General features: G+C 38.9%; 1 protein-coding gene across 7 annotated transcripts in view; it reads left to right on the forward strand.

Moving 5' to 3' along the window:
* Positions 1-19,238, forward strand: part of RAI14 (retinoic acid induced 14) — a 177,907-nt gene that overhangs the window by 137,138 nt on the left and 21,531 nt on the right. For all 7 annotated transcript variants that reach the window (XM_036758400.1, XM_036758408.1, XM_036758424.1 and 4 more), the window contains 3 exons: positions 8,490-8,578; positions 15,800-15,864; positions 18,549-18,606. In XM_036758400.1, coding sequence (XP_036614295.1) covers positions 8,490-8,578; positions 15,800-15,864; positions 18,549-18,606 — 212 coding nt within the window. The remainder of the gene's footprint in view (positions 1-8,489; positions 8,579-15,799; positions 15,865-18,548; positions 18,607-19,238) is intronic.

Below are 19,238 nucleotides of genomic sequence, written 5' to 3' on the forward strand. Positions count from 1 at the left end.
TGTATTTCATATACATATAACAATACTTCTCCAAAGCACTGATTCCTTACTATTATTCCTTTCTATATGAGGTATTTTAAGGTAATTACATGCTTATCATTAATCAAATATTGACTGTATACATGCCTCACATTATATTCACATTCTATTAAAATAAATACACCCATCCTTATTGGTTATTTTCTTTTTCACCCTGTGTTCTTTCTGTTTATTTCAATGTGTATGTGCATTTTTTCACATTTAGTCTTCATTTGATAGTCCTTTATTACCTCATATGTCCACAAATCACTTCATATTCTATATGTTTATCATTTTAAATTGCTTGATAATAGTCCTTTAAATTGGTAGTTGCAGATTTAGCCCTTCACCAACTGTTACACATTTAGGTTGTTTCTGTTTCTTTGAAATGACAAACAACACTGTTTTTAAATGCTTTGCTTGCCAAAATAAGCTAACTGTTCAAAGATATATTGTATTTCCCCATGTGTAAGACATGCCCTTTTTTGAAAAATTTGTGGTCTAAAAACTGGGTGCATCTTATACAGTGGTTGTAGTTTTTTTTACTTGCATTTCCCACTTTTTCGTGCTTGTTGTCTTTGCACTCGTTGCTTTGCATTTGTTACTGGTATATTAGGTTATGTTTTGCCACGTTCTGCCCAGAAATGGGTCAGAAAAGATTTTCGAACAGTGCTGAATTCAAGTTAAAAGTGATCCGTTTTGCAAAAGTGAATGGACATCGTGCTGCTGAACGTAAGTTTAGTCCTCCTCCAACTGAGAAAACGATCTGAGACTGACTACGAGAAGAAGAAACCGTACTGAAAATGCCATGGCAGAAGAAGGCCACGAGAGGCAAGTTAGCAAAATGGCCTGATTTAGAGAGGGAATTGAAGATATGGATTGAAGAGCGAAGGGCAGTTGGAATTCCTGTGTCTGCAAAGATGATTCAGCATGAGGCAAGAAGAATTGCTGATGAAAAAGAAGTTACTGATTTCAAAGGAGGGCACAATTGGTGCTTCAGGTTCATGAAATGGAATGGACTAAGCATGTATAAACACACCAGATTTGCCCAGAAGATGCCTGAAAGCTATAAGCAAATGAATAAAACTTGAGTTCAATAACTTTATGTAATGCATTTTTTTTTTCAAATTTCAGGCCCCAAAATTAAGGTGCATCTTATACATGGGGAAATATGGTATATATGTGTTCAGAGATGTTATATATGCACACCTGTGTTCAAATATGTGTATGCATGTGTGTATTCAAAGGTGTCTACTTATGTATATTCAAAGCTATGTGTATTCATCTTTTGTATGTCATAACTTTGAACAACCTTACTCAAAGAACATCCAGAAGGCATTGTTTATAATTTCAAAGAAATGCAAATAGCTTAGTTGGGCAACAATTGGTAAATGTAATGGACTGTGCCATTTAAAATTATAAAAGTAATGGAATATGAAGAAATTTCTGGAAACTTTTATGCAGTACTATGAAGGGAGCGGGGGCGCGGAAGCAGACTGGAAAGAACAGTAAACATGGGCAGCTAGGTGGTGTGGTAGATAGAGTGCTGGGATTGTAGTCAGAAGGACCTGAGTTCAAATTTGACCTCAGACACTAGCTGAGTAACTAACCTATTTGCCTCAGTTTCCTCATCTGTAAAACGAGCTGGAGAAGGAAATGGCAAACCCCTCCAGTATCTTTGCTAAGAAGACCCCTAATGGGGTCACGAGAGTTCGAAATGACCAAACAACACTATCAATAAAATTATTTTTAAAAGGAAGAAAGAAAGAAAAGTAAACACACAGTTTATGACTTGTTTCTTATATTGGTTTTGACTGGGCTTATGATTGTGTCACTACAAGAGCTCCCAGAATTCTTCCTTTGCTATTTAGCAGCTGCTCTACAACTAATATATAGCCTTAGTGAGTTGTCTGGACAGTGATATGTGAAGTGACTTGCCCAGGGTCATACACACAGGATATGTCAGAGATGGAACTTGAACTTGGTCCTGCTGACTCCGAGGCCTACTTTGTAGTTACTACGCCATACTGCCAAGCTAGAGTGGCCAGGCCTGGACTCAGGAAGACCTGAGTTCAAATGTGGCCTCAGACACTTACTAGCTGCATGACCCTGGACAAGTCACTTAACCTGTTTGCCTTAGTTTCCTCACCTGCAAAATGAGCTGAAGAAGGAAATGGCAAACTACGCCGGTATCTCTGCCAAGAAAACCCCAAATAGGGTCACAAAGAGTCAGACAGGATTCAGAGACAACTAGCTATACATACAAAAGACAACTGTTCAAAAAATCCATCTTTGAAAAAAAGAATCAATGCTCTTACAGTACATTCCCAGGAATTATTTTTGTGACTGTAGTTGTGTAATACCAGATTGATCTCCAAAAAGGCTCCCAACTTGTAATTCTACTAGCAGTGTATTATTAGTGTCGCTGTTTCTTTATAACCCACCAGCATTGCTTTTTGTCAGTTTTAGATATTTTTGTCAATCTGTTGGGTATGAAGTTGCACCACAGAGTTGTTTCAGTTTGCATTTTTGTGATCTTTAATGTAATTCATTAGTAATGTTTCTTATGGATAGGAAGACTGGCTAGCACAATACAAGGAAACTGTACCTTCTGTCATTTGCACATCCAGGTTTCCTCACTGCCTAGTTGTGTTACTCCATGAACACGCAAAGCCAAATTTTTACATGAGCGTATCATTAAAAATTGGCATCGTTCTGGTTTACGGTTTGGAGGTCAATTATAATGTCATTGCTTCTGCCAAACCATGCTTGAGTGTTCCATTCTAATGAAAGCTATCAATGTTAAGAGCTCAACCATAAGCTCTGTAAATAACTAATCCCAAATAACTTTCTGGATCATAAATGTAGAGCTTGGGGCGACTTTAGAAATCATCTAGCACAATCCCCTCTCAAAAAAAATTGAGGAAACTGAGACCAGAGAGGTAAAGTTAAGCAGGCTGTAGCAGAGCCAAGATTTAGACCTACATCTTTCAAATCAGGTGCCCTTGGACTGAGAGTTCAATTTTATATCTTTGCTTATATTTATTGGATAGTTATTCACATTTTATTGACACTTTTCCTTTCTTTATTGATTCTGATGTAATCACTTCTGATTTTACTCGATTTTAATGGTTTTCTGAGAATCCTGAGAAATTCCTTCTCATGTGACACACTTCTAGGATTCTGTGCATGTTTCTCATTGTTTGAAAAATTCACTGTACTTTTTCTACCTTTATTTAACCTCTTTAGGATGCTAGTTGGAATTGTGTTTAATTTTACAAATCATTGGTGTTAATGATAGCTGTCAGCTTTACTATAGTAGAAAATGTCAGTCCAAATGAAAGATATGAAATAAACGGACCTGAAATATATTTTCTCCATACAGTCTCTTCCTAATGATGCCCCTTATTCTATTTCTTGGCTAATTTCTGGCTAGAATGTGAGTTCTTTGAGGGCAGAGACTGATTTTACCTTTCTTTGTAACTCTGGTACTAGGGATTAGTGCCTGGCATGTACTAAGTGCTCAATAAATGCTTTTTGATTGACTTGCTGGCCATACATTAACACTACTAACAAAGAAATAAGCAAAGAAATTGCTTTTATGCGATGTTTAATCTAGTTAACCAAAACATATGAATAATGACAATCTATCTCTGTCTAATAAAAATCTTCAACAAGCTAAGAATGACGCAATTACAGCTTGTCCATATTAGTGCCAAAGTGATGTAAAGTAACGGAGAATGGGGCCATGAGGAGAATGGTAAGAAACTTGTGTTTCTGCCCTCTGCCAGAGTGAAGCGGTGTGAGTAGAGAGAAGGGGAAAGATGTAGATATAGATATGGATGTGTGTGTGTCTGTGTACACATACTAATTGGTTCTATCTCAGTAAATTGATTCTGACTCAACTCTTCAGAAAAACATGTCTTAGAAAGTTCTTTGAAGTTGCTTTGGCCACCATAACTCGTAAAACTGCCTATTCTTATGTGAGGGACTGTGATCTTCATCTCTCAAGGGGATATTACCCACCCAAGTGAAATTTCAGGTGTTTTGGAATATAGACACATTTGAAGTTGTAAGTACTGAAATTACTTCCAGTGGGGAGGTCAGTGGTGAAATACACCTTGGAATCCAGTTCTATGTGAGTTGGGTATGCCAGTGGATGGAAAGTACTGTTTATGTTAAAGGACTTAGGTTGCCCAGTACCTAGTATCACAGAATAACCTGTTTTCCCTGGCAATCCTTGCTTATTTTACAAATTCTGGTTTTAAATACAAGATTAGACTTCTAGTGACTACTAACTATGTTTTTCTAGTAAAATACAAATAAATAAACCAAGGCATGAAGAAGATAAGTGACATGTCCAGGGTCATACAACTAGCAAATATCTGAAGCAGGATTTGAACTGCCTCTAGCAGACATGCCATGTGCTATATTAGTTGAGAACAGACCCTCCCCACGCCTAGCCCTTTCTTGTTCGGTTTGACAGGTAAAGTAAAGAAGTGTGTTTCAAACTGTGGAAGTTCATCCTTGACTAATTTCCGTCCAGACTTCTGTTTGGAAGCTATTCTTTTGGATGAGATTTTAGTGCTCAAAGATAGATCCATGAGTAATTGCCTAACATATGTCTAGCTTTGCAGAAGCTGGAGAAATGCACCTGTTCTCACACAGGGTGTTTACAGTTTGGAAACTCAAACTAACATACGTGAAGAAGTTAGCAGGGGCAGTGTTGTACTGATGGACAGCAGAATTTCAGAGAAGAGAGAAGTCTCTGAAGATCCTGAGTAGTTGTAGAATGTTTTATGGAGGTTGGAGCTCAGACTGGGTGGGACTGGAGAAGGTAGAAGGAAGGAAGGAGGCTGTTCTAAGCGGAGACAGTGGCTTTAAGACAGATAGACATGGGGTACTCTGTACATGAAGTATTATGAGGAGTCCTTCCTGATTGGAGTAGACCAGAAATGTTTCAGAACTATAGAAAATAAGCTAATGTTCCTCGCCAACCCCCGGATTTCCTACCTCTTCTGCTTATAGGGAGAAATATGTAGACAGGGGATAAACAGATAATAGTGTTTGCAAGTTTACCTATTTTTTTTCTTTAATGGAAGCAAAGCAAGCCCCTTAAACATTACAATCTGAGTTGTTAAAAGGATGCATCTTAATGTCTCAAATTTTGTCTACGTTGGCAGTAGATTCACCATTCTGTTTTGGAGCAACTGGTACTTAAGGAAAGAAGGGTGTTTATAACTTCCTGCCCGTTGTGGGATGAGTCCTAGAAACCATTCCTGTGAAATAAACATTACAGATGGTACTGTGCACACATAGTCATGCCTCTTTGTGTGTGTGCACATATGTGGGTGTGTAAAATGTTTTCCTTCATATGAATATTGGGCTTCTTTTCCAGGAATGGTTATAGATTTACATAGATCCATGAGATGTTCAGGAGGACTAGCAGCTCTGGTGTGAGGGCTTGCTGAGCCCTTTCCAGAACTGCTCATCTCCTTTGGTGTCCACCTGATTCACCCAACTCTCACCTTAACCCACCCCTCTTCCCAACTGCTCATTTCTGCTGCCAGTCGCCGAGGTCGTCAACCTCAGGATCCTCAACTCCCTCCAGTTCACTCATATTATCCATCCGATTAGTTGAAAAATCTTGTCATTTCTCTCTGCTCAGCATCTTTCCCATCTCTCCCTTTTTCTCCATTCACAGTCTCCTTCAGTCCTATCCTCATCACTTCTAGTCTGCACCATTGCAGTAGCCTCCCAAATGGACTTCATACCTCAAATGTCTTTTCTCTCCAATCCTTATCCTCCCCAGAGCTGAAAAAATGATTTTTCCCCTACATCAGTCAAAAAACATTTATCTAGCACTTATTACATGTGGGGGCTGTGCTTAAGGATTCAAAGACAAAAGTGCCAAAGAGCTCCTAAATCGTATACCTGATGTGTCATTTCCTTACTCAGACACCAGCAAATCGCAGTGGACTCTAGGCTCCAATATTATTTCACTTTTTTCCTCATTAAAATTTCTGTTACTGTATAAGTATTATAATAGCATAACTACATATTTGTAATTTGTGAATAAGTAAATAAACACGTTGGTGATTACATACTGAAATTTTTTTACTGATGAGGTACATAATTGAAAAAAATTGGAGACCATCGCTCTAGCTGACTATTCACTTGTGAGACTAAGAAAAGACAGTTCTGTCTGGAGGTTGGATTTGACTTAAGTAATTAGGGAGATGTTCATCTTTGATGTAATATTTATATCCTAAAACTTTGAAGTTGGGGAAAGGACAAGATTTACTTTGTGTACAAACCTACATGAAAACAATAGGATGGATTTACTCAGCTGTTTCCAATCTTACAGCATTTTTTTTTTAACCAAGAGATAGAAATTTACAACTCGAGAAGTGAAAATAAGCATCTACTTAATATTTCATTGGATTTTCCTGAACACTAAATTTATAGAAAACCCTCTGTGAGCCACAGAACCTTGAGAACCTAATAAATCCTGAAGCTTATTTTAAAAACTTTTGTAAAGTAGTTTCACGTATATATACTTTTTTATCGCATTTTATTTAACATGATTAATTGGAGAAAATGAGATGACACCAGGATGCTACTTTCCTTGCTGGAAGCCATCCCCATTCCTCAGGCCTGAGAAGGCTAATCAGAGAAGGCAAAAGTACCAACTTTTGTACTATTCTCTATCTCCTCTCCTGTGAGGAAATGCCCTGGCTATACATTTGTCAGTTCTGCAGAGATTATAGCAATGCACTGGTTCTTTAGGTCCCAAGAAACCATGTGCTTTGCTGGAAAAGCCACTTCTTAAATTCCGAGGCCCTCCTAGGGTCCTTTACTGTAAGCGTTTGGAGATGTAAGCAGTAATAGGATCCAAAAAGATCTGGAACAGTAGTGATTCAGAGTGCTCCCCAGACTTTTCCCCACCTTCACCCTGCTACTGATAATCTGGAATAGCCTTGGAGTTGATCTCCAGTGTGACTTAGGAAGGTTCTTTCAGCCTGCCCCAAATACAGCTGCATTTTTTGCTTGCTAAGATAATTGTTTTGGCCTCCTGAAAGCATCCCTTTAATGACCAGTCCAAAGTGAGGAATTTAGTTTATAGACCTATAAAGGGAACGTCCCTGTTGTATTCAGAGGATTAATCATCTGCTTGTGGTGCTTGTGGTCCTTGAGAGTATGTTGATTGGGAAAGGTCTTTGGTACCCTTAGAGCCTTTTCTCTGTCACCAGAGGGAAGAGGAGGGATAACTATAAAAGAAATCCGAATGAAAGGCACTTTGGAAGTGAAAGAGATAGTTGCTTTTCCTTCCTGCTCCTTCCTTTAACAACCCTGAGGTCTATGCCACAGTGTTCAACTGGGGATTGGCAGGACAGCTGAGACACAACTGTGGATTTGCCCCTGGAGCATTCTGCAGCCACTGTGCCCTGTCCCAACCACTGATTAGTCTTCCAGTTTTGAGGGGGCAAAAGAATTAGGTAGCAACATGACTTAGCAAATATACTGCTGAACTTTCAGTGGGGAGATCAGAATTTAAATATCACCTCAGATACTTATTGGCTGTGCAGCTCGTGGGCAAACCATAAATTCTTGTTACTTGGATTTCCTTTTCTGTAAAATGGCAAAAATCCTTATACTACCAAGTTTACAAAGGCAGTTAGGTGATTCAGTAGACACTTACTAGCTGTGTGTCTCTGGGCAAGTCACTTAACCTCTGTTTGCCTTACTCTACTGGAGAAGGAAATGGCAAACCACTACAGTATCTTTGCCAAGAAAACCCTATGGATGGTATCGACATGCTGTGGTCCACAGGGTCATGAAGATTCGGACTCAGCTGAACAGTAACAACCTAGTTTACAGGGTTGTGAAGAAAGAGATTTACCAACTTTAAAGTATGCTATTAAATATGAAGCATCTTTTTTTAATTAACTTGCATTAGAATTATACATATGGAAGCAGCTAGATGGTACAAGGGATAAAGTGGTGGACCTGAAGAAAAGAAAACCTCGGGTATTTAGTAACTGGGTAGCAAGTCCCTTAAAAATTTGTATGCCTCAATTTCTTCATCTGAAAACAGAGACGATAATGATGGCACATCTCTCCCGGGGTTGTTGTAAGGATAAAAGTTAATATTTGTAAAAGTGCTTGGCAAACTTTTGAAGTGCTACATAAATGTTAGCTAGTAGTAGTAGTAGTCGTCGTCGTCATCATAGTGGTGGTGGTGGTGGTGGTGTTGGTAGTAGTAGTAACAGCAGCAGCAGCTGCCACCAGGCCATCATCGCTGTCATCAATCATCACCGTCACTGCTTCCTAAGGGCAGGACCTATGTTGTATTCCTCTTTTCAGGAATCCTGAGGAGGTTGGGAAAAAGAGCATGTCTTGTCTAGGAAAGGATGCTTTTTTTCTGTGAGATGGATAACTAATGAAGCTCTTCGTGCTTTCTTCTTTAGTTTCCACCTGGCTGCATCAAGAGGGCACGTGGAGTGCCTCAGGGCCATGGTTACACATGGAGCAGATGTGACAGCGCAAGATACTGCAGGTACAGCTTTCCCATCATTAAATTCCAATGAAATGAAATATTTGTTGTTTAGTTGCCTAGATTCTTTCAGCACTTTTTTTTGTTTTTCTCTTTCCATAGTAACTGTATCTTTAGATTTATCTGTTTTTATTTTATATCTAGTTATTAAACTGAAGTTATTAGGCTTTGGACATTTTTATTGGAGGGATAAGAAGAAAATGAGTAAATTTATTTTTAGTTCTAAAAAGCATTCTAAAAAGTTCTGTGTTTTATGTATAATACTATAGCTATCTTTCATATTCTATCTGCAGTTAGCAAACATTTACTGTAATGTAAAGTAAATAGGGTCCTATATACATGGTCAACTTGTGATTGTACATGCAAATGGAAGATAAGGAGGAAATAGTCTTGTTTTTAATGTTAGCAAAATCTAATTGCCATACAGGGTGAGACCTGTCCTCCAGTTGGCCCAGTATTTTCTCTGATACAGGCAATATTCACACTATGTGTTGCTAACTGGCAGAATCCTGCGCTAACGCAGCATAGGCTGATTATGTGTCCATACGCCTTTTCAAAATTTTTATTTCTTGAGCCAGATTGGCCACCGTCTATACCATCATGCACATTGAGTTTCCAGAACTTTCGTGTGATGGGTGACTCTAAAGCGTAGACTCTCAGAGTTGGAAGCTAGTCAAATCCATGCCTTCACCTGAATCCCCACGGCAGCATCCCCAGCAAGGAAGCCCTCAACTTCTACTTGAAGACCTACAACCATGGGGAGCTCAACTCTTCCTGAGGCAGCTTAGTCCATTCTGGACACAGTTTTCCCTTAGGGAGAGCAGTGTTTGTCTCTTTGCAGTTTCTACTTCTTGCTCTCAGTTCTGTCTTCTGGGCCAAAGAAAAACAAGTCTAGTTCTTGCACGTGACATCCCTTTAAATACTTAATGACAGCTATAATCCCCCTCTACCCTCAAGTGTTCTCTTCCCCACATTAATCTCTCTTATAGCAGATACTTACAGGGCATGGTTTCTGAGCCTTCCTAGTCAACCTCTCCTGGACTCATCAGAATTTACAAAGATTCTCCAGATGTAGCTTGGCCAGAGTAGAGCCCAGTGAGATTGTTTCCTCCCTCATCCATTTCCTTTTTATCCTGGATATAGCTAGTCGTTGTAAAGATAAAATAACATTTGCAGAACCCTTCACACAGTGCCTGGCATGTAGTAGGCACTATTTAAATGCTTATTCACTTCCCTCTTAATATGCAGTTGTTTATGTGTTTTCTTCCCCGTTAGATTGCGATCTTCCTGAGGGCAAGGACAGCTTTTTGCCTTTCATTGTCTTACTGGTGCTTAGCATGGTGCCTGACACATAATAGATGTTTAATAATTTTTGTTGACTGACTGCCAGAATTAATACAGCCTAAGACCCATGTTAGCTTTTTTGAATTACAAGCTGAAACAGTCAAGTTAGATTCAGATAACAGTTCACTGAAATCCTAAGAACCTTTTCAAATGAACTGCTTCCCATGCCTCCCATTTTGTAATTTTTAAAACCCAACTGTACAGCTTTACATTTTTCCCTGTTAAATAAATAAAATCTTAATTAGTTCAGCCAATAATTCTGGACCTTTGAAATACTTTTGGAGTTTCCAGTGTGTTCAATGCTCCTCTCAGTTTCGTGTCGTCTCCAGATTTGATAAGCATGCTTTCTATGGCATCATCTGAAAATGATGCATGGAATGAGATCCCAGATATATCTTTGGGGTACAGCCCTAGAGCTCTCCTTCAAATTGATATACACACACACGTGTGTATGAATGAAATACACACATGTGCATGCATACACACACACACCCCCTACTCCCATGCAATTTAGGCTGGCTTTTCCTTAAAAGGTATCAAGTCAATTTGCTTGGCTGGGGGCACTAAAGACTCAGACAACTAATATCACTTCTTCACCTGAACACAAAGCAGCTATGAGGAACTCCAAGCTTTCTGATGAATCTCAATGGCTAACTCAGGCAGGGGAGCTATGCTCAGCTGAATCAATGAGATATTCTCATTGTCTGTTAATGAATAACATTCTCCTCTTTTAGCTAAGGAAATCTTTTTGTTAACTTTTGAATGACCTGTGAATGTCTTATTTTAGTCTAGTATCGAATATAAACTCCAAGAGGATTTGCTTGAGTCAGACCCAGCCCAGAACCATCATCCTGTCCATAGCTCTTCATATTGTCTACATGAATATCATGGAACACGTTTTCAAATTAATCCCTTGCTAAAATCCAGATGGGCTAGGTCAGTGACATTACTTTGATCTAGTAGCAGTGGTATGACGATAAATGTTTAACAATGGGCTCTCCAATTTTTAAAAAGCACATACAACATACTTGTAAGTTTAATTCTTATTGCTGAGAACTTCAAGTCTAGGTAATCAACAAAACAATAAATCAAGCTCTGATTTGTAGCAATTTCTAAGGTATAAACACTCACACTGAAAATTTAACAGTCTGGGTAGGATCTGGCTCCAGCATACCCCTGTCACTAGTGGGTTAATAAACTTGTCAGTAATGTATATGAGGTTAGTCTGGCAAAACTTGCTCTTGATGAACCTATCCTGACTCCCAGAGATCAATGCTGTGCTTTATAAATGCTTACCAACCATCCCTTTAATTCATTCTAGAATTTTGCCAGGAATCTAAGGCAAGCTCTCTGTCCCATAATTTGAAGATTCTGTCTCTTCCCATTTTTGGAAATTTGAGTGACTTTTGCTCTCCTCCAGCCCCATGATACCACCCCATATTTTTTCACTTGTTATTTCATGGTTACAAGTTATAGTTTGTTAGGATCTGGTGACCTAAACTCATTGAGAGTGGTTAGGTACTCTCTCACCTCAAGTATTTTGGGTTTCAATACATGTCATTTTTTTTTTCTCTATCCCCAGTCCAAAAATCATTCTCCTTAGTAGGAAAAAAAAATAGAAAATAATTTCACTTCAAGTCACTTAACACTTGTGCCTACTAGGTGCTAGGCTCCATACTTATCACTGTGGATACAAAGACAAAAATGAAAATAGCTCCTACCTTCAAGGAGTTTACCTTCTATGAGAGGAGAAATATGTACACAAAATATGTATGAAATAAATTCAAAGCAATATACTAGAGGACCAGGCTGTGAGCCAATGTAATAATTGACTCTGAGTATAAGGATTTTGATAATAAAGTAGATGTTTAGCTAATGCTCTGACATTTTCAGAAGACAAGAGATAAATATGGAGGTGAACTGTAGCAACAGGAACAATTGGGTAGGTTTGAGAAAATGTTTATAATACTAATGTTTGAGGTAGCTAGGTGGTGCAGTGAATAGAATCCCAAGCCTGGAGTCAGGCCGAGTTCAAATCCAGCCTCAGATGCTTACTAGCTGTGTGACCTGACCCTGGGCACTTCACTTAACTCTTTTTGCCTCAGTTTCCTCATCTTTAAAGTGAGCTGGAAAAGGAAATAGCAAACCACTCCAGTATCTTGCCAAGAAAACCCCAAATGGGGACACAGTCAGACTCAACTGAAACGACTGAACAACCACAACAAATGTGACGGAGCAAAGCAGTGACCCTTAGGGCTCTAGGCCTGTGGTGTCAAACACTCCTTCCTGTGGCCTCAACCAGATTAAAATGTAATTGGGAAATATTTAACAAGAAATAAAAATATAATAAAACATTGATAATATTACCTTTTTTAAAAAAGTAAAATACTGATGTTTAAAACACTGAAATAAAAGCATCCAGAGGGGATTGTGGAATCTCTCCCCAGAGACCTTCTAAGTGCTTCTTTGGCAAAATCCCATAAAGTTTAAGATATATTTATGTTTTTAAAATATTCTGTGATTGTCTTCTGAATTTCCTTTCTAACCTAGACAGCATTTAACAATGTATCATTTAATACCCCAGGGATAGATGGACTCTCTTGAGAGCTTTTTTCTTTATAGTTTTATTGCTTTTGGTCTGAGCAGTAAATGGCCAACCTACCTAATTGTTCCTATTGCTGCGGTTAATCTCCATTTTTACCTCATGTCCTCCAAAAAGGCAGGGGTGCTTGTTAAATATCTATTTGTGGGCCAGTGTCCTTGTAGTCAGAGGCAGTTATTACATTGGTCCTCAGCCTGGCCCGATGATATATTACTTTGAATTTACTTCATGTGTGTTCAGTAATTTTTCAGTTGCGTCTGACTCTTCATGGCCCTATTTTGCGTTTTCTTGGCAACAATAATGTGAGTGATTTGCCATTTCCTTCTCCAGCTTGTTTTACAAACAGGCAAGCAGGGTTAAATGACTTACCCAGGGTCACACACCTAGTAAGTGTCTGAGGCCATATTTGAACTCAGATCTTTCTGACTTCAGGCTCAGCACTTTATCCACTAAGCTACCCACGAATTTACTTCGTGCATGTTTTATATACATGTTTCTCCCCTCATAGAATAAAGGGCCTGTAGTATTTCTGCCTGCTCATATTTACTCATCATAACTTTGTGGATTTGATTCACAGTCAGTTTTTTGAATGACCTATTTACTCCTAAAAATGAAACAGCTTCTCTTTTCCTACCTTTGCATTCTCTCCATAGGACAGTTAATTCTACCTCAGTTTCCGCAAAGGTCTTATCTAGTCATGGTTTTGGTAGACTTGTGCCTGGAATTTGAGGGTTAGACTGCTTTCCCGCTTTGAGGGTCCTTTCTGGTTCTCAGATTGTGATTCTGGCATTTAGTGATAAGCAAAGCCTCTGGACAGAAGTAGATTTGGTGCTTCCTCAGTATTGGAGGAACTACTGCTAGAATGCAATTAAATGCCTTGTTTCTAATAAAATCACTTCCTTGTGGTGCAGTCTGCAGTTGTCCAGGAACCAGACTCGTGCATTCATTGCCATTACTATCAGGAGAGTCCATCAGTAAAACAGCATATTCCCTTTGGAGAATTTTACATTCTAAAAGATCTGGATACGTTAGTAGTAAAAGACATCCTTTTCCAGGATAATACTGCACAGAGAATGGAATGTGGGCCTGATTTTTGCTCTAGTTTTAACTAGTTGGGGGGTAGCAGAGGCAGGAATGCCATTTGTCCTGCCTATAAGGGAAAAAAATATTCTATCACAGAAAACTGGAGGATGGTTCCCACTTCAGAGACCATCACATTGACCTCTAGGCATGGTGATAGTGGCACTTGCTTTATTAGAAAGCCTTTTCAATTTTATTTTATGTTAACTTTTCTTCTTTCTTATGCTATCTGTCTTTGAAGAAGTTTGCTTTGTTTTGTTTCCAAAAAAGCAGAAGATGATGCTGGAGGTCTTTGGAAGAGCTTTTGCCCCCAGTTTGGAGAAAAGCTAATCTATTTCCTATACTCTCTCAGCAGATACCAGCTTTATAATTTTTTTTCTTTCTCTCTCTTTCTCTCTTTGTTCCTTCCTTCTTTCCTTCCTTTCTCTCCTTTCATTTCTTCCCTTGCTTTCTCTTTCTCCTTTACTTCCTTCTGTACTAAATTATTAAATCAAACTTTGTTTGGGACTTGGAACATATGTTCCCATAGAAACAACGTTATGAATGGTGTCCAGGTTCCTTGGCCAGCCCATAACATTTTATTTAAGCCTTGCTATAGCTGTATGCATAGGATTAGCTTGAGTTCTAGGTCCTGGAGGAAGGAGCTGTAGCTAGAGCTAGAGCTAACAAGAAGTGCTAGATAGGAAGAGACAGAATACTTATGCCTGTGCCGGTTGCAAAACTGACCTCAAGCAAAATCTTTAAGTGAATTTTAGCTTTGGCACCTTCCTCAAACCTTCTACATCCCTTTCTCAACTTTGAGTCCCTACCCTGACCTTCAAGTCCCCAGGCACGCTGTTCTTGGTGCTCTTTCTAAGCCTTCTTTATCAGCATTTTGCAGAAACCAGCCTTTTCCCTCAGAGGGTATCTTGTTCCAAAATTACCTCCGTCCCCTCCCACACCCCAAAATTTCATTGTCTCAAGGTATCTTATGTCAGCTTGGTATTAGGAAGAAAGTAATGTGAACAAACTCATTTACACTAACTTGAGAATGACCAATAGGCTCTTAAATCTTAAATATCCCAAGAAACGGAATTGACTCTAGTTTACCTCCACAAGAATAAGTTGATTCAACTTCCTGCAGCTTTCCAGGCAACAATCTGTGATAAGTAGCTGAGTTCATTTTGGGGATCAGTATTTATTGAACTGTACTAACTGCAATCAATAAAGTAGTTTTACCTTAAAAAAATTTTTTTGAAGGCCAGATTTTCGTAATCCAAGATGATTTCACATTTGTAGAATTACAGGCAAAGTAACAAACTCAGGAAAACTTTCAGACAATGTGGGAGAAAGAAAGATTTGGTGGAAGTTAATAAATAAATGGCCTTTAACCAGAACTGCCCCCCTCTCCACCCCGAAGACACACACATACACACCACTTTCCCTAAGTTTCATTGATTTAGAACCCACAGATTCTGTCTTAGCTTCCAACTTTATTCATCTTTTGTGAGGTTTGGGGGTTTCTGACTGAAGAGAGCGAGCAGGGATTGTTGCTTGTAATTTCCAAGTCAGGTGCTGCCTTCTGTTTGGAGGCCAGGTATCCTCAGTAATGTATATGAGTTAGTATAAAGTATAAAACAATAATGATTAGAGTTTATGTAGTGCTCTGAGGTGTGCAAGGGGATCTGATCCTCACACGGGTGCTATTATTATCCCCACTAAGGCATTCGAGGCTGATAGAGGTAAAGTGACCTTTCCGGGATCACGCAACTAGTCAATGTCTGAGGCTGAATTTGAACTTGGGTCTTCCTGACTCCAGGTCCAGCTCTCTGTCTCCTGCATCACCAGTTTCATCCTATCATCAGCAAGACTGGAGAGCGTAAAAGTAGGGCTTCTCGATAGCAGGTTACAAATTCATGGCATGCTCCTAAATCGCTGCTTGTAAGTGGTTCCTACTGAATGAACAGGATGCTCTGTGTTCCATTTTATTCCCACATTTCCCCTTTCCTCCCCACCACACACCTTCCTTTTATCACCTCTCCAGGTTACAAGTAAGTATATATGCCCTTTATCTGAAGATGAACAATTCAGCCTTTGTTGCTGAAAATCTCATGAAATCTCATGAAAATCTCATTTCCTCATAGTTGTCTTCATTAGGAGATAAGCCAGGGATTTGAAATGTGTGTGCAATGTTTGTGTTTTATTTTTTTCTCATTCAGGACATAGTGCTTTACACTTGGCAGCCAAGAACAGCCACCCTGAGTGCATTAAGAAGCTTCTTCAGGTAAAGTAGTGAAACCTTTGAACTCTCCCTTATGTCTTTTTTTTTTTTTTCTTAGAAGTTCATGTTATTTTTCTTCCTTCAAGGCATCTTAGGTCACTACTTTACCTTTTTCTATAATGCTTTTTAGTGCAGAATAGTTTCTTGAGAAGCCTCGCCATGGAAACGGTATCCTCTGGGGAAAAAACCCAGTTTGGAATGTTATCCCCATAGCAACACCATGAGCAAGAATAAGCCCCAATCCAAATCTGGTACACCTTCCTGGGGCTTAGATTAGTTCCACAACCCTCTTTGCTCAGTCCTTTTCCCCCCTTTTCCTAAGGAAAGGACAAGTTCAGAAATAGTCTCTATCCAAAATAGCCAGAACAGTTTGTAGATTATCTCCCTGTCGTTATTAACCCTTTAACTAACTCATTAATTCTCTTTTGGAACTGTCAAACACCATTTCCTTAGCTGCTATAGGAATAGCTTCTAGGATTTTGACTTTTGTTTATAGCTAAGGGCATGGTGTTCTTCTTTCTTTAGAGGGGAAGAAAACAATGATAACGCTAGCTTTAGTTGAGTAGTCTTACCCAAAAGCTTATGACTGAGTTTAAAGCTCAGTGATTAATAATACTAAATGGCAGTACTGATAGTGACATCCAGCTGTTGCTGGTCATATTGCATCCTAGGAATTTCTGCTAACCCAGGAAAGCGTTTGGCTCCGTGAAGACCAACAAAATATTTGTTAAGAGGGACGCTTGTTTGTTGTCTCTCCCTTCACAGACACCATTTGGGATCAGGCATCTTGCAATAATTTAGCTTTGTATTTCTCATGCAAAAGTACAGTCACATTCTTAAACTTGTCAGGGTCTGGTGATCACACAGCTTCTCGTCTTGCATTACATGATGCAAGCTGCCCTCTGGGTGCCAGGAATGCTTAAATTTAGCAGGTCTTTGAAGCTAAATTCAAGAACAGCAGATTTATATCTTTTTTTTTTCTTTACTGTGCTGTTTTCTCCTGAATGCAGCTAAAATAAAAGCTTCTGCTTATTTGAGGCCAGGAGCAATCCAGGAAAATATGAACTCCTTGGGTATAAAAACTTTCACTTTTGTCTTTGTATTCCCAATGTGGAGCAGAGTATTTTACTCATTCATTGTAGATGGTTAGTAAATATATATATATATATATATTGAATTGCATTTCACCTGGCTCTGTAACCATGGTCACATAGCTAGTAAAGGTTAGGAAGATCTGGGTTCAGTCATTCCATCACTCAATAAACATTTATTAAGCACTATTTCTTGCTGTTAAGTCATTTCGATTGTGACTGACTCTTTGTGACCCCATTTGGGGTTTTCTTGGCAAAGATACTAGAGTGGTTTGCCATTTCCTTTTCCAGTTCAGGAAACCTAGGTAAACAGCATTAAGTGACTTGCCCAGAGTCACACAGCTAGTAAACATATGAGGCTGGATTTGAACTCAAGTCTTCCTGGCTCCAGCCCCAGGGCTCTATCCATTGTACTACTTAGCTGCCCCAGCAACAACAACAACATATACCAAGAACTGTGTTAATAATGGATTTAAATAAGTCCTTCCTCTGATAATACTGTTAATTCTATGACCATAGGCAAGTCACTTAGTTTAGAAAATGCTTCCTTGTGCTTAGAAAATACTCTTAAGACTTAAAACACCAGACCAGTTGCCAGTTCCCCACACTAAGGAAATCACAAGCCTAGACAAGGAAAAATTATACAATCGTCTAGGGGCCTTTAGAGTAGGGATGTGTGTGTGTGTGTATATTTTTTTAAGTTACAGACCCCTTTGGCAGTCTGGTGAAGCCTATGGACCCTTCAGACTAATGTTTTAAGATACTTAAAATTAAATACATAGGTTATAAAGCAAACCAATTTTATTAGACTAGGGTTATCCAAATAATTTTTAAGGTTCACCAACCTCAGCCACTGCTTCAGAGTTTAGCTTGTTCTTCATCAGCTATCCTGCTTCACTCCTCCTTAGTTACTTCCAGTTGTGAAATCTTGTCCTGGTCCTCTTACTTGCCTTATGGGTCTGGCTTGGTCTGTAAGCTAAAACTGATTCTGAAAAACTGGAGTTCCTGATGGGCCAGGACCACATAAGATCATAGGTGCTGAGCTAGAAGAGACCTCAGAAGACATCGAGTCCAGCCCCTTCATTTTACAGATGAGGAAACTGAGTCCAAGAAAAGTTAAGTGGCTTGTTGGAGGTCACATAGACAGGAAGCATCAGCAGTAGGATCTGAATTCATATCCTCTAACTCCAGTGCCTCTTAGCCCTGTACCATGCTGTCACCCCATAATCAAGCTTCTGGTATAATTTTCTTTCTGTTTATACAGAAATGCCTGTACATAGAATTTTTTCCCATGTCGTTTAAAGTTCTGAAGCTTTGATTTATATTTTAGTAAAATTAGATCCAAATGTAGTAAGCTGTAAACAGATCTTCATTCTTCCTCCTCATTTCTGAGGCTCCCTCTTCATGTTGCTTCCAATTCCCAAATGACTATCATAACTTCATTTTCATTTTAGAATAATTGTGAAGGGCCTCATGTCTCATTTTGAGACCACTGTTCTTGAAGACTGGGGGCAAGCTGAATAGGAGTAATTATTTTATATATATCTATATCTATATCTATATATATCTATAGTGATTGTGTTTTTTGTCTTTCAGTCTAAATGTCCAGCAGAGAGCACTGACAATTCTGGAAAGACAGCTTTACACTATGCAGGTGAACTTTTCTTTCTGTTTCTATACCTTTATTCTTCTCTATACTTACTTTTATTTATTTTATTCTGAACTTAAGTAATCAAGCAAGTATTTCCATAACATAATAGAATAGGAAAAAAAAAAGATGATTGCACATGAAACTACAAATCTCTTATGTACAACTCGCTATTTTTTTTTCCTCCTCTTCCCGCCCCCCCCCCACCCCCTTATCTCTTGAAGAGGTTCAAACTTATTATTTCTCCTATTCCCTCCCCTCATTTAACCTTTCATACTCAAGGTATGCCTCCCTCTAGCTCTCCAGCAGAGAGTTCTCATTTTAATTCAGCTCCATTCAGTAAACATTTATTAAGCACCTGCTGTGTATGAGGCACTGTGCTAAGAGCTAGGGATACAAAAAGAGGCAAAAGACAGTCCTTGCCCTCAAGTAGCTTACAGTCTATTGGGAGAGATACATATACAAAACAACCTAAGTACAAGATAAATAGGAAATAATTAATAGAGGCAAGGCACTGGAATTAAGAAGGGCTGGAGAAGGCTTTCCTGTACTAGGTATGATTTTAGTTGGGTAAGACTTAAAGAAAGCCAGAGAACTATTCTGTAAGAAAACTACCATTTAGTTAGTATTAAGTGCAG

The sequence above is a fragment of the Trichosurus vulpecula genome, chromosome 1 (assembly GCF_011100635.1).
Source record: "Trichosurus vulpecula isolate mTriVul1 chromosome 1, mTriVul1.pri, whole genome shotgun sequence".
Lineage (NCBI taxonomy): Eukaryota > Metazoa > Chordata > Mammalia > Diprotodontia > Phalangeridae > Trichosurus > Trichosurus vulpecula.